Source organism: Morone saxatilis, unplaced genomic scaffold, assembly GCF_004916995.1.
Source record: "Morone saxatilis isolate NCDOM2014 unplaced genomic scaffold, NCSU_SB_2.0 Contig15, whole genome shotgun sequence".
In the NCBI taxonomy this organism is placed as follows: Eukaryota; Metazoa; Chordata; class Actinopteri; family Moronidae; genus Morone; species Morone saxatilis.
Window position 1 is genome coordinate 14,498,450 of NW_023339707.1, and position 15,598 is coordinate 14,514,047.

The 15,598-nt window shown below is 40.7% G+C and overlaps 1 protein-coding gene across 1 annotated transcript; it reads left to right on the forward strand.

The window, feature by feature from the left end:
- The first annotated feature begins 6 nt into the window (after positions 1–6).
- LOC118324106 (tetraspanin-2-like) lies at positions 7–13,441 on the forward strand. Its single transcript, XM_035656252.1, has 8 exons — positions 7–213; positions 7,436–7,538; positions 10,071–10,168; positions 10,281–10,355; positions 10,436–10,519; positions 10,729–10,785; positions 10,931–11,014; positions 11,102–13,441. The coding sequence occupies exons 1-8, from the start codon at positions 145–147 to the stop codon at positions 11,165–11,167; spliced, it is 636 nt and encodes a 211-aa protein (XP_035512145.1). The 5' UTR covers positions 7–144; the 3' UTR covers positions 11,168–13,441.
- Positions 13,442–15,598: the final 2,157 nt, after the last annotated feature.

The following is a 15,598-nucleotide window of genomic DNA, read 5'->3' on the forward strand; positions in this document are numbered from 1 at the left end:
AGAGAGAGAGAGAGAGAGACGGCGCTTCCTGATGCTCAAGTGTTGTAACCGGGACAGACCGTTATTGTCACAGTGTGCGGGTCCAATACAAGCGTCAGAGCATTTTGCGGGGATAAAGGCAAAACACGAAGACATCCAGCCGAGATGGGGAAGGTGGAAGGAGGAATGAAATGCGTGAAATACCTTTTGTTCGTGTTCAACTTTATATTCTGGGTAAGTGCATGTTCGGCGTTGTGCTTGTGTGGGGATGGGATGCGAAGTTGAGCGTAAATGAACGCGTAGCAAGTGCAGCGGCGCGGACTACTCACTCCACACAGCTGACTTTCACATCCCACGTGTTTATTTTTTAGTAATGATGCTGAGATTGTTTATGGTTCTTGCATTCATCCTCTTGTCGGACTCTTGTGTGCTTTATTTAGTTGCCGTCCGGCGTGGGGTTTACTCTGTGCGTGGCGCGGAAAGGGTGACATTCAGAGAGGTTTTTTAGTTTTTGGCTCACCGGGCTCAAATCAGATTTTCCACAGAGGAAAAACCCGCCCCCTTTTTCCCGGGGAAGCCTGTTTTTGAAAGGAAGGACTGAATGAAAAGACAGAGAGTGAGGAAGAGAGAGAGAAAGATTGAGAGACAACATGGAAAACAAACTCAGCAGTTGGCTCCGTGCGCCACAGCTTCATTAACAAACGGCGCAGAGCTGATTGATAAAGTGAAGTTACACCCACCCTGGTGCCCCAACTGCCTCCACTTGTACATTTTTAAAAAGCAGCACTTGGGCACTCAGAAGGAGACACAAGAGAGTCACTTTACCCAAGACAAACTGTCAGGTGGATGTGAAAGGTGTGTGTATGTCTGTGTGTATGTGTCCTGCACACATGCTTTGCACACAATCCTTGTTAAATTCCATTCACAGTGCATGTTATAAATGAACACACTAATTGTCTGTAAGAAGTTGGTGGATAATCTTTGTGTGTGTGTGTGTGTATAAGCAAACTTAGGCTTATGTGTGTCACCATTCTCACTCCTCAAAGGGGATGTTCCTTTGTGTGAGTTGAGAGAGAGAGAGAGAGAGAGAGAGAGAGATTTTCCAACAAGCATCTGTGGAGTGGATCAGGCGCTGAGTGCAGCGTGAATGGATCCATTGTGACAGCGGGACAATAGCATAACTTCAGTCTGCTGCTCCTGCCTGGCTAAGCAGCAGAGCCTGCCGGAGCCCTAAACACAGTGGCCCCGTCAGTCCCACCATTAAGTTGTTCTATCGCTACTTCCCCACATCCAGGATGGGTGTGGCTGTTGCTGAAATCTCATTTTGAATACAACTGAGTGTGGACACATGAAGAGAGAGAGAAAGAGGTGAAGATGAGAGAGGTGACAGACAGGTGGAGAGACAGGAAAATAGAGAAATGAAGACAGCAAATGTGATAGGAGAGAAAAGGGTCATTGGGAGATTGAGAGGGATATTCATGTGCGTGTGTGCGCGCTCACATGGCAAAAGAGGGACAGTTGGCCTGAACTTGACCCAGATAAAGATAGGAAATAGATCAGTATGAGGATAACGGGTTATTCTGTGAATCTGTGAATCTGTGCTGTCTGTGCGCGTTACAAGTCATACTGAACCAGAAACGCCTAAACGAACGCTCCTCCACTTTTTGGGGACTCAAAGCATGCACGCTATGCAAATTTCCTGCACTGCTTCAAATAAACGGTTCATAATCAGCCCCCCTGTTGTGCTGATGGTGGAGTGAGAAATGATGAGTGTGTGTGATGAAAGTGGGTGGAGGAGGGGAAGTTTCCCTTTAAATCCCCCCATGAGCCCTGAGTGGACAGTAGAGTAGAGACATGCTCTTGTGTTGGACAGGCTGTGAATGTAGTCAACAGATGTGAGACATACTGACACTCATACACTTTAAACACCTTTTTATATTTTTTTGTACCTGAATGATTAAAAGTGTCAAATACACTTAGTTAATAACCATCCTCATCTGACAAAACATGGTCATCAATCAACACTTACAAAGTGGCTCTGTGTTTATAAACCTCTCTGACTTCATGTCACAGCATCGTGATGTAGTGAGATTCTTGAAGGGCTCCATTACTAAACTGTCATTAATATAATGCAGGCCAAGCTTTTGTATATATTACACTGATAGCTGCAAATGCTACAGCTTGCAACAGAGCTTCAATACCTTGCTGGCTTGTCTGGCCTGTGCTCGTGTGCTATACTTCACTGACTGCCGTATTTAGTCAAAAATTAAGCCTGTGAGGTAAACAGTGTGGGGCAAACATTGCTTCATAGTGATGTGCTTCAAAGGTGCAGCCCAGAGCGTCTTTCCCACAGATATTCCTCCAGTCTACTTCCTTATCATCAAAAACATCTGACATAACAAAATAATTAACTTAATAGTTAGTTAGTTAGTAGTGCATGTCCAATAAAAAACAATGTCTTTGTCCATTTTTAAAGCTTTTTGTCCTGAAAACCAGTGTTTTTTCTCCATTTGCTATCCAACTAACAATACATGCCACATGGAAGAGATTTCTTTTTGTTGTTTTAGCTAGTTTAAATCACTTCTTTAGGAGCATGATATGGCAGTGAACATGGCAGCCTTTATCATCCTGCACTATAGTTGCCATTACATGGTAAAAACAATATTGTACTAATATAACTTTCAACTATAGTGTAAGCGATGATTTACAAATGATTCCACTTAATGGGGTTATCCTCACTAAAACTTAAAGAGCACAGGAGAGAAATAAATAAAGAGAGAGAAGAAAACAAGTGAAGACATTACATTCACATTTACAAACTATTGCCACATTTCCATGCAATAATTTATATAAATAACACTACATTCATAGAATATAAAGATTTCAATTCCAAACATTCACCAGTCTGAACAAGATGACAATCTTGGTTAGAAAAACTTAACTTAATGGCATGGCTAAAAGCTTTTGATAACACAAAATATTAAATTCTGAAAGATAGTTGGTTTTTCTAATAAAGAAATTGTATGGCTAGCGTCTTGTCTATGTATTTTTATTATTTATTTATTTATTTTAAATTTAGGTCAAATTGGTTCAAAACTAAAATATTGTGTTAATAGTGAGGGTAGGAGATTATATCATATAAACACTGTTTTTATCTGTTATTGTTATCTTGAATAATTCCATATGATGGGCTTTATGACTTTGAAAGTGTTGGCAAAACTCATTTCGTAATTTTTGAAGATTTATGGTAACATGCACTTCAAAAATCAATATTGACACTAAATATTGCTCAAGCCCTACAAACATACTCGTCTGTGTTGTGGAGGTTGATGTGTGCCACTACGCTCCCCCACCCTTGCCCTGTGGCATTGTACAATGGGATTTACTCCACCCATAATTATCTCACTCCTATTTACACTTTCCTTCTGTCCATCATTTTTAATGTGCGCTTACATTGGTTTTCCCAAACAAATGCCAGGCAAAAGACTATTTTTGACAAGCTCAAATCCCTCACCAATTACTGCTGGAGAAGTAATTTACAGTTCTTTTGTTTTCATATATTACTTTTGTTTTAATTTAAAATTAAGTCATTTTTTTCCCCTTAAAATAAGGTCTAACATAAAAAGTGGATAATGCCACAGACCACAGCCCTGTGTCGGTTTAGCCCCTGTTCTCATGGAAATTCCCCTCACAAAAACACAATTTAACTACACTGTTAAAAAAGTAAGCCTTACACTGTAAAAGAACCTCAATAAAGCTTTGACAGAGAGCTTTCCATCCCTGTCTAGAAATATCCAGACATACAAACTATCCTCTGAGATGTTAGGAAAGAAAGAGGACACAGGGGAACTCTGCTATTCTCACTTCCATCTGTCTTTCAGAGACATAGTCTATACAGGACCTATATGTAGGACACATGTTTGAGTTTTAACTTTGTCTCTCAATAAAATGCTTCTATAGTCTGAAGAAAAAAAGATGATGGGTCCTCTAAGCACTTGTTCTCTATTTTCCTTTTCTTTCAATTCCTCTTTCATTGTGTCTGTCTGCTTCCCCCTATTGTGCGCCAAAGCGTATAGTCACAGGGAGACAGTGGCTCTTTGTCCTTTGGGTGAGGTTGGGAGGGAGCGGGCGGGATGAGGTGGAGTAGAGGAGGGGGATTCGTGGAGATAAGTCAAGGGACTGAGGGGGGCAGGGGGGTGTAGATTGGGGAGGTAGTGGCGTTGGGTGAAGGGAGGGGTGTGTCTGGTGTCAGATGGGGTAATGATGGCAGACAAAGTGGTGGGGGGTAAAGCAGGGAGGTATGTAAGTAGTGGGGTTAATGGGACCTTTGGGATAGTCAGGCTCATGAGTGCCAGGGTTGAGATTGTACTTAGCACATCAGCTACTGACTGCAATGTTAGATGTAGCCCCCCTGCTCTAAAATTCCTTTCAGTGCGGTATCTGTCTATGTATCCGGTTTGGAAAAGGCTTTCAAATGTAGCCGTAATAGTAATGAGGTTTGTCTGAGCTCTAGGTTATTTTCAACTATGAAACAAGCACCTGCGCCTCCATACAGTATTGACACAATCTAGCTTGGGACGACACCAGCTCTTAGCTCTGTGTGTATATCCACATGATTCAGTGGGCAGCAGTCCTCACCTCACACCTCCAACAACACCATTGCACCATCAGGTGTTCCGACAAATACCAGTGTTAAATAGATCCAGAGCCCATCTCCACACTAATCCAGCTTGGGTCAGTAAGTCTACACATCTACAGCCTTCACTTCAGTGTGCTTTATCACTTTGGACCTGCTAATCCTAAAACCCCAAGAGTTCAGCTGTCCCATACATCACCACACATGACACTAAATCCTCAGTTTGGGAGGAAGCCGGCTTCCCAACACCTGTCCTATTCTGATGCTTTATAACTGAGCTGCTGGCTATACTTCAGACCAACACCATAAAATATAACCTGTGGACCTGGAGTGGAGGAAGAGAGGAGTGTAGACAGTGAGGACGAGGATGAGATACAGGAGGATGAAAGAGGTAAAACCAGAGAATTTGCAGAAACAGACAAAGGCAGAGAAGATTTGGTAAACAAGAGGTCACCAAGTAAAATTAAGGTAGATATCTGTTACAGATTTGTTTTCGCTTGAACTTGGCAACAGGATTTGTTTCTCTCTCACTTAACAGAGCTTGAGGACATAGAAACAAACAGTCGCACAAACACTGGTCTACCTAGATTCTGAGATCTAGGACACAGAGAGACCATGTGACGAGCACTCCAAATTACTCTCCATTTAGACAAATCATTTTATTTCTCTGCGCACATACACACTGTTGTTGTTGAAGCTCAGCTCAGATGGTTTTTAGACTGGATTATCCTCAGGGGGCACTGGCTCAGGAATCATTAAAACCTCTCAGTATTGATCTGTCAGCTGATCACCCACCACAGTCTCTGGCCTTGAGAGCATCTCAGATCTCAGGAAAAAAAAAAAAGCATTTAGGTCTTCTGATCATGTAGAGAATAAAAGTTTTTCGCTGTAGTCGGTTCACCCCAAAGCAGACAAGGAGTAATGCCGGTGGTACGATTTCAGTCGATGTATACTGATGGTGGTTTAGATGAAGGAAAATATGAGCAACATGTAACCACATTTCCAAACAAACAGGAGAGCCTGTTAAAGCTCAAGGTGCCACACTGCTGCCCACAGCCAAGCGGGTCATTTTCTCCCTACTGGGAAGCCAGAAATCATGGGGTGTTTCAAAGTTACGTAAGTTAAATTCTGCTGGGATCTATTAGTTTAGAACACTTATATGATTCGCCCATTATGCAAACAGATATTATATATATATATATATATATATATATAATATTGTTTTGACATCAGCCAAACTAACTACTAAATAATACTTCAGTTGCATAAGTGCAAAGGGTGGAGGGCCAGAGTGGAAACTCCACAGCAACATTTGCTTTATTTATGTGGAAAATCACATTTAGGGAGACCAAAAGAACAAGCCCTCCGAAGGCCTGAAAAACATGCACTTCCACTGTTGTGCTTTAGATGAAAAGAGCATTGTGTTTGTGATGAATACTCAAACCAATGTTGTCAGATCTAAAGCCAGGATATAAATGATAAGAAAACCATGTTTCATTATGAAATACGTCACAAAAAGTAATTGATTTTCTACTTTATAGCCACTGACTGAATATTTCAAAATAATGATCGTCTGCAACCATATGACATCTAATGATTATTGCATCCATAACCAGAGGGGGAAAAAGTAGCATGAGGGAGTCAGGGAATACAGTTGGTTTTAATTAGGGTTCGGTTACAATTAAAACCTACATATGAGTGTCAACAGAGCATGACTGTGGACCACTTGTCTACAGAGGTCCTTTATTTGGTAGAGTTTTCCATGCATTTTTTCCTGAAATCTTTAAAAATCCCAGATCAAGCACTCAATGGGTGGACCATGTTCCGACAAGGGGGCCGACTCTGTGTTTACAACAGTGATGCTTGGTGCTCAAACACAGTCAGTTTCTTTTTATGGGAGGATTAAAACCATATTATCGTCACTATTTTGTTGCTGCTCTTTTACATTCCCACAGACACAAATTCAAATTAAAGCTGCAAGCAGCAATGATCAGGCCAGTGTGCGTCTGGGATTGCTGCAGTCGTCTCATGCATGTCATGTGTAAACCACACTGAGAATTTAACATAAAGCAGATCATGATTGCCACACACGCCTTACATCCTGTTTCCAGTAGGGGGCGCTATAAGTGTGATTGAATATTGGCAGGACTCTTATCACACGTGAAGTTTGGTGCAAGTATAATGAACTTATGACATCTTCCTGTTTCACAGCGATGGCCACGGAAACGCCCTTCTGTGACAACTTTTGCTAATTTTTCATCATCATGGTCTTCTGATTCACTGGGAAGAGTTTGTTGAAGTACAAAAATGGCTACTAAATCCAAAATGGCCGACTTCCTGCTGGGTTTGGGGTAATAGATCCAAGAGGCTTTTTTGATTGTCTGGTCATGATACACATGTGAACCAATTTTCATACATGTCGCTTGTGCCTATATTGGGGATGTACCGGTAAATTTTGTGCAGAATTTCATGAGTTTTTGGGCATGTTGTGGCCGCCAAAAATCCTTTTGGAAGAAAAATAATTCCTTAAAATTCAATAGGGTCCCCGCAGCGGTTGCCGCTCAGGCCCTGAAGATGGACTATTGTATAATAGTGTATAGTGTATAAAATGTATTGATTAGTTTTTCTTTAGCTTTGTATGTTATTCTATGAATTTCATTGTTTTTTTCTATGTGTAGCATGAAGGAACTCACTTAAATTTTGTTACAACCTTGTGTTGTACAATGATCCGATCGATCCTTGATTGTTTCTTCTGAAATAAGTAGTCATACGCAGCTAAAGCTAATTACAAGTCTTTATGTTCTCTCTCTCTCTCTGCAGTTGATGGGATCCTTTGTTCTGGCAGTCGGACTGTGGCTGCGCTTTGACCCAGAAACTGTCTCTCTGCTCAATGGTGATAAGGCGCCAGACACGTTCTTCATTGGTGAGTACCGCAGCACGCCTCAGCTAATTTCCACAGCCATGTAGGTGTGCAACAACACATGACCATTGCTTCAATACATATATTGAACGATTCCCCACAGGTAAGTGCTGTTGTTGCAAGAAATGTGTGCACGTTTGTGTCCCTCTAAAAGGGTCAAGGAAAGTTCAGCTATTCCACTCTGAAGTATCAGTACTTAGACTTATATTCTGACTCATAATAAATGCAAATGTATGCACATTATCCTAGACACCATTGTGTCTTCTCAAATCAAATAATGAATTTTGCAAATTGTGACATTCCTCAGTAGTCTGTAGAATGTATCATCTATTATGATAATCTAATAATGTAATATAATATTCGCTGTGCACATTAGTACCACATACATATGAAAAAGTCATATTACTCTCATCTCTGCCATTCTCTGTCTGGAGAGGAGCTTTAAAATTGTTAATCTGCATGTTTCAGTACAACCCCCTTTGCTTGTAAATAAATGTTTGTCTCTATGTTAGAGTGGATGCCTACCACAGGCTTCCCTCCAGGCACAGACACACACAAATACACACTACACAAACACATATAAAAGCCCACACATGCGCAGAAATGGGTGTAAGGGGAAAAAAGTGCTTTAATGCAAGTCAGTCTTTCTCTGTGTGTGAATGTGTGAGTGTCATAATTTGATGGATGTCCCAATACCAAGTTTGCCACACACAGAGAAACGTCAGAATTTTTTTTCCCTTTTTTTTAAGCGTGTGTGTGCTTCGTTCACACCGGAGATGAGTGTGAATAACAGGAAATTGCTGCTGTACATAGAGCGTAAATGCACAAGGGAAACCAGCAGCCTCTCACCACCTATTAGTAAGTCACCCTGCCCAGATAGAACGGGAGAGACGGGGGGGAACACTGAGTGTGAGGACCGTAAAATAGGCATATAGGAGAGGACAATCATAGAAACAGATGGGGATCCAAGATTTGAAGGAAAAACAAGATGGCGTGACGTGAAATGAATGGGAAAGAGGAGGAGAGAGGTGTTTAGCTGTCCCATTTAAGACTAACCTTCTGCTACTCTTTGCCCACAACAATCAGTGTGGCACTTATGATAATGTCAGTTATTTAACAATCTCCAGACTAAACTATTCTCCTTCTGATTGGTACTTTATTTGCTTATCTGAAGCCTGTTTAGGACATATACGGTTGTGTAATAGCAGACAAATGTTGCAAGGAACTATTTTCTTACAAAAGCCTATAATACCGTAAAGGTATTTCATAACTTCTGCCTCTGTTTGTGTGTGTGTGTCAGATGTCCATGTGGTTTGACTGAGGACTGGTGGCTTTGGTCAGGTCCTCTGGGATTATAATGCTACACATGGCTTTGACAGTGAGAGCGATGTCCCCACAGACACAGCTGAGAGCGCTCAACAGTTGCTATGCCTCGTTCCCATGGCATCAAGCCTACACAAAACTTATCTTTTCTTCGTACGCTGAAATGAAGTATTATTAGAAAATGAAAATAACTTCAGACTAAAGTGCTAAAGGAAAAACCAGCGCAGTGTTCTGCCTGAAATCAATTACAGAATCAGCGCCTCTTTCACTTAATAATCATAGCGGTATCACTTGTCACCAGTTCAAAGCTGATCAGCATGCCAACTGATCATTTGACTCCTTAACCTGCCAACTAAACAAAAGAAAGGACACACCCAACTCAATTATTGTATCACATCAAGTCTTTTTGTTGAAACACCGGGATCCTTTGAACTTCCTCTCTCGTTCCCCCCCTGAGCCCACATCACCTGGGGGCTGATACGTCCTCTCTTACCCCGTTCTCTGCAGAGCTGTCGCCTAGCAACAGACCCCACCTGTACAAGTGCACTGGTGGAACCAATCTGTTGTTGAATTCCTCCCTGCAGATGCACGCAAGATGTGCCTTTTGAGAATGAATGAATGAGAGGGTTAATGTGAGATCACAGCATCTAAGAGGAAATTAAGCATCCCACTCAGAGCCCCCCCCCCAAATCAAGCTCTTGCTAAGAAGGCTTTTTACAAGCCATCTCATACGAGGACACTATTAAAGGCATAATAAAAGCGGGACCACCCCTTAGAAAAGGGATCTGACGAAGCATTGATCGCTTTGCTGCCATTTGCTCAGCTGACCACAGAAATAGTACAGTCTGAAATGTTAATGCCACTGTCTGAGCTCTGTTTGGCAACCTAGTGTGTGACTGTTTCAACTTACATTCCAAGCTCTATGCTGCCCCCTGCTGTAAATTAAAATTGCCAGATGAACTAGCTGGGGGAAGTTGAGCATGTTACTGTAACAGAGATGTAGTGGGGAATCAAACCACATAAGCACAGTAAATGCACATTTTTAGCCTTTTTTCGGTTAATTTAGCTTAATTATTTTGATTAATAGAATATATCACAGTAAAGGGTATCCCGATGATTGTTTGACTACAGGTCTAATTTACCTGCCTTTTTGTTGTTTACCATTGCATTACTGCATGTAAGTGATAACTTTCTTCTTCCCTGTTCCTCCAGGTGTGTATATCCTGATAGGAGCTGGCAGTCTGGTGATGTTGGTTGGTTTCTTTGGCTGTTGTGGAGCTGTTCGGGAATCTCAATGCCTGCTGGGTTCAGTGAGTATAAACACATACAAACACAAAAGCAAAAAATTTACATATATAGACCTCACCTGTATCCTATTTACAAGAACCGTACATTCATTGTCATTTGTGATTTTTTTTACAGTTCTTTGCCTGTCTGTTGATCATCTTTGGCGCTGAGGTGGCAGCAGGGGTCTTTGGATTCATAAACAAAGACAAGGTACATTTGTTGTTTTACAGCTTTATTTGTGCAATGAGAGTGCAATGAGTGTGATGACTCACTTGTCTTCTCTCACGCAGATTATCGAAGACGTTCAGAACTTCTACACAACAACCTACAATGAAAACAACAACGGCACATTGATCATCTCATACCAGAAAGTAGTAAGTAAAAACTTAAATGTAGCTCACTTGGTAGAGCGCACGCCCCATGTAGGCTGTAGGCATGTCGTCCCCCCTCTCTCTATCTTTCCTGTCTATCATCACCTGTCCTGAAAGCAAAATATTTAATGTTCCTAATGCAGAAGAATTTGCATATTAAAAGCTATTTGTTTTATGATTCCATCATATCATGTTTTTCTTCCCACTTTCAGCTGAACTGCTGTGGAACCATAGCAAGCCCATGTCCTGATCCCAAACCTGATACCAAGGTAAGATCTGTCACCCGCTCCAGACTCAGGGCGGAAATTAAATTCTGCTCCTTTGTTGTCTAATGAATGAGTCATGTTGCCACACAAATCATCATGGTTCACTACAACTTGATGCTTCTTGACTCCTCTTATCTTGGGTCTGCAGGACTGTGAGACAGGCATCAAGGACTTCTTTAACAGTAAACTCTACATCATTGGGTACGTTGGCATCGGCATCGCTGGAGTCATGGTGAGTCAGGATCTGAGAAGAGTTGAAAATACACACTTTTTTGTGAGAGAGGATTATTTCATTTAAAATATTTTTTCCTCTCAACAGATCATTGGGATGATCTTCAGTATGGTGCTCTGCTGTGCCATTCGCAACAGCAGAGAGGTCATCTAAGCTGGACCCTTGTCCTCTACCCCTCACCGCTCCTGTACCCAGCCCCAAAAGACTGTATAGCCTTCAGATCAAATGTCTGCCCAACATTCATCCAGGGACCCAGGAAATAAACTGTGTTCAAAAAGTTCCTTTAAACTATGGTGCTCGACCCAGCTCTCCTGGCCTGATCTTCCACTATTTTCTCAGAATTTTTATATATTTATTTGCGGTCACAAGCAAAGTAGCAAACTATAGCTTTCATAACATTCTCATATCCAGCAGGAACAGTATGATTTCTGATGTTGACCTGACAATCTGTCAAATAGTTGTTGTTTTTTCCCCATGGCCTTTTGGCTACCACTAGAAATTTTAACCTGCATACTGTCGCAGAAGTGTCAATGCTTTTTCACACAGCCTTGACACTGACCCCTTGGCTGTGGGAAACTGTAGCCCGAGAGAGCAATCTGAGGTGAAAGCAGCTGAGTTTGCTTATCTGTGCACACACACGAATGCGCACAGACACACAAGCACAGCAATGTTGTGTTACGTGAGACCATAGCCTTAGGAAAGGTTGTCTGGAAACTCATAGGGGATCCTGATTGGTGGAATGAGAGTGGGATGTCAAGAGAGGGAATGGCCAGTGAATGTTTCGAGAATCATGTAGCCCGAGCACTCTTGCTCATATACAAATACAGTGTAAACTGTACAATTAACAAAGATTACTCTCTACGAAAATAGTCTGCAGCTATCTTTAAGGACTAGTTCAACAGTTTGGGGAATATGCTTAATAACTGTCTTGCAGAGAGTCAGATGAGACGATTGACAGCACTCTCATGTCTGTACGGTAAATATGACAGATTGGAAACAGGGGAAACAGCTAGCCTAGTTCTGTTCTGCTTGAGAGTGGTATCAATATTCTCATCTAATTCTTATCAGGAAAAAGATATATTTCCCAAAATGTCTAACTATTCCTGTAAGCAACTATACCAGTGGTTTGCACGTTTTTGTCTTTAGTCATAATTTTGCTGGTGTGTAAGAAATAAAAAGAAGACTTTTCTACCGAACAGATTTGAATAGAAACGCTTACTGGAGCTGCTGGAAAAACACATCCAAAAATCTACAACTGTACAGCCTGCATTTGACAATGGTCAGCAAAAATGTTGAGTATACATGCTTTGTAGTTAGGGAGCTAAAACTTGCAGACATACTGGTATGGTACTGCAAAAAAAAGCCCCCCACCAGCTAAACTACAAAACATATTCCCTCTTTGTCAGAAAGTAAAAGCTCCTCTTCTGTTTAAGTGACCAGGTGATATAAATACCATTTTATAACCTTTCCTTGTTAATTTATGCTCTCTTACGTAACAGTACCCTTGAGTCTCTGTTGACGGCATGTCAAAAAGATCATGTGGAGATGTTTACAGGCTAAACATATAGCCAGTCATCGAGAATAGGCAAGGAGAAAGCCAGGCCTTTGACCTCATCCCGCTTCCATCTTTTTTCCCCTCTGTGCCTTAAAAGTACACCACCCACAACAAAACCAAAACTGAGAACCAACCCCTGTATCCCCCTCACCTCATCAGCCTCAACAGATAAGAGGATTGAGAAGACATGCCCACCATCAAATCACTTCCCTTTATTCAGGTTAAATCAGGCCACTGTTCATTCTGTAGTGTTTATTCCAAGTGTCAGGACTCCAGTTTGTAAATATGTGTGAGTTTTCTTGTAGTTGTACATTATTTGTGGCTGATGTGTTACTATATAACATGCTGTGTGTAGACAGAGGCTTGTAGTAGTTGTACAGTGTCGTAGTCATGACAATGTTTGCAATAGTCAAAACAAATCCACACCAGTAAAGCAACTTCTTAACGTGCCTTTCTTTGATAACAAGCTATTTTTGAACAACAGGCTGTCTGAACGTAGCAGAAGATCGTAGCAAAACTGTACATATGTTTGTAGAGTTGGACTGCAATTAATTGTCACACACATTCAACGAGTAGCACATATGGCTCGACTTGCCATTATTGTCTTGTTGTGTTTTAAAGTGTTGCACTTAGCTTGTGTCGTCTCTGCCAAGAGAGCTGAAGTAGGGAAGGCAACAGTTTTTTTGCCAACTATTTCAAAAGCTTCTTGGTACTAAAAAAATCTGTTCTGAGGACTTAATATAATGATTTTTCTGTTATGTCCAAATGATCAAGCCATTAAGCCCTGCTTTCAGTTTTTTTTTTTTTTTTTCATTTTACATTTCAGTGTAATGAGACACAAGTGAGGAGACAACAAAAGCTTACTTACCACTTCAGGCTGTTGAGATGCCAGTAGGCAGTGTTTACTCTGAGGAGTGAGGTGACACAACAGAGTCAGACTGTCACTTCAGAGGCTCTGCTGAGTTAAAATAGGATGAACTAGGGACAGTTTAGTGTAACTAAAGCTGTTGCTGTGCTGTTATATTTGTTTGAGCAAATCTGGAGACGTAGTACTGTACACGTAAAAAGACGCTGTGTACACAGTCGAGCCTTTCGTAGTTGACTGTGTGTTAATTTATTTTAATACCATTCCAGGCTTCTCAGGAAGGTAGGTGTTTGAAGTTTAATAAAGCTTTTAAAGTTTTGAACAGTTTCCTGTGTCGTATTTCATCCCAGATGTTTTCATGTTTCTATTATTATTATTATCAGTTTCTAATTATTTCCTTATGATGGGTAAAGTTTCACAAAAACGGACACAAGAAGAACAGATTAGTAATAAATACAGTCATGTGACAGCATACTAAATGGCCACTTCCGGCAGCTTTTGCCAAGTAGTTTACTGGGTTACTGATTAAAAAAACAAACAGGTCTTTTTATACTGATATATGTTCCAGATTTAATATTTTTGGATATACTGTATGTCTCTGATTCTGATTAGTAGCTTATATGGGCTTTATCCATTTTTACGAATTTGTGAAATCTCTTATCATAAAAGACATCTCTTAATTCAGCATCAGAATCCACCATTACATGCATGGACATAGTCACATACTCAGCTTGCTGCATGGTTTCAAGCCCTGAAAATATACCAGTAAGTCCACACAGTTCCAGTCCTTTCCAGTGCTGCAGTACAACCTCTATACCCCACCAAATGTAATTTATACAGGCTGATATTTTCATCAGATGTCATGTGAAAATGGTGTGAGTTATCACAGAATGTGCAGTCTCGACATTAGGGAAAAAAAACTCTTTAAATACATTGTAACAGAATAAAAATGAATCCCCTCTGCATACATCTATCACAGTTATATATGTAGTTTATGTACAAACGTATACTGTAGTTGTAGATATACATTTCGAAGGAATGTGATGACTATACTAGCTGTAGTGTATTAATGTACAATATGAGAAATACTGGGCTAGAGATGTGAGAATACTGAAGCATGGCTTAAAGGCAGCATGTGAAGAATAAAAATGACCCATGTAGCCATTTATGACAATTACTTTTAGAAACTCGTTCAAACTGACTTATCACATCATTAAGTGATTTATTGTATATTTCTTTGCAGTCGATTGTATTTGATATCCTCAGTGATTAAGTAGGTTTCCAGGTTTAGTCGCATGAGTTTCATGTCCGTTTCTTCTTTCTGCACTTGAGCTTAAAGGACAGCTGAATATTTGGTTAACAGGATAGTTATGCGTGCGATGCAGCAGAGGCTTCAGGACTACCCAGTGTAGAGTTACCCCAACATTGCAGCATGAGCATTTTTGCTGCCACAAACATATCCATGCCTGTGATGCATGTGTAGAGGAGTAGGGTATCAGCTTTTAAGCTTGCATCAGAAAAAGTATTATACTGTCTTCAGTCAACCTGTTGCCATTTCCAACAGCCCGACCTGAGAATAGATGACTGAATGTGTTTAATTTGTGTATTGCGTGTTATAGTTACAGTCAGACGTCACAAGTAAACACTGCATTTAAAAATATTTATTCAGCATTTAGAAATCTGTATTTACATGCGTAATTCCAAAATGAACTTAAAAATAATTATCTTCTCAACTGGTTGACACACAATATTAGAGCTGTTCTCAATTTGAGTTGAACTTGCACAGTTTGAGAAAATTGAAAAAATACAGGATAAATATTTACATTGGTAAACTTGTTAAAGGTACTTTGACCCATGAACTTTTCCAGGAGAGAGAAAGTGCAGCTCAAGGTTGCACTCTGTTCTGCTTCTTAATGCCTGACATGAAACATTCATGCAGGCTCCTGTATTTCTAACTGACAACAAATTCTGACCAGTCACAGACAGACAGAAAGTGACTATATTGAGGTCATGTTGCACTTTTTTCAGAAGACTTGGTCCCAAAAGCACAGCAAATCCTATCAATAAAGTCTTGTCCATCAGTCTAGTTTTTGACCATCAAACAACATTTCCTTCCCCACAAAGCAGCCTTTTCGCTGCGGAGTTCAAGCTTGCACATTACATA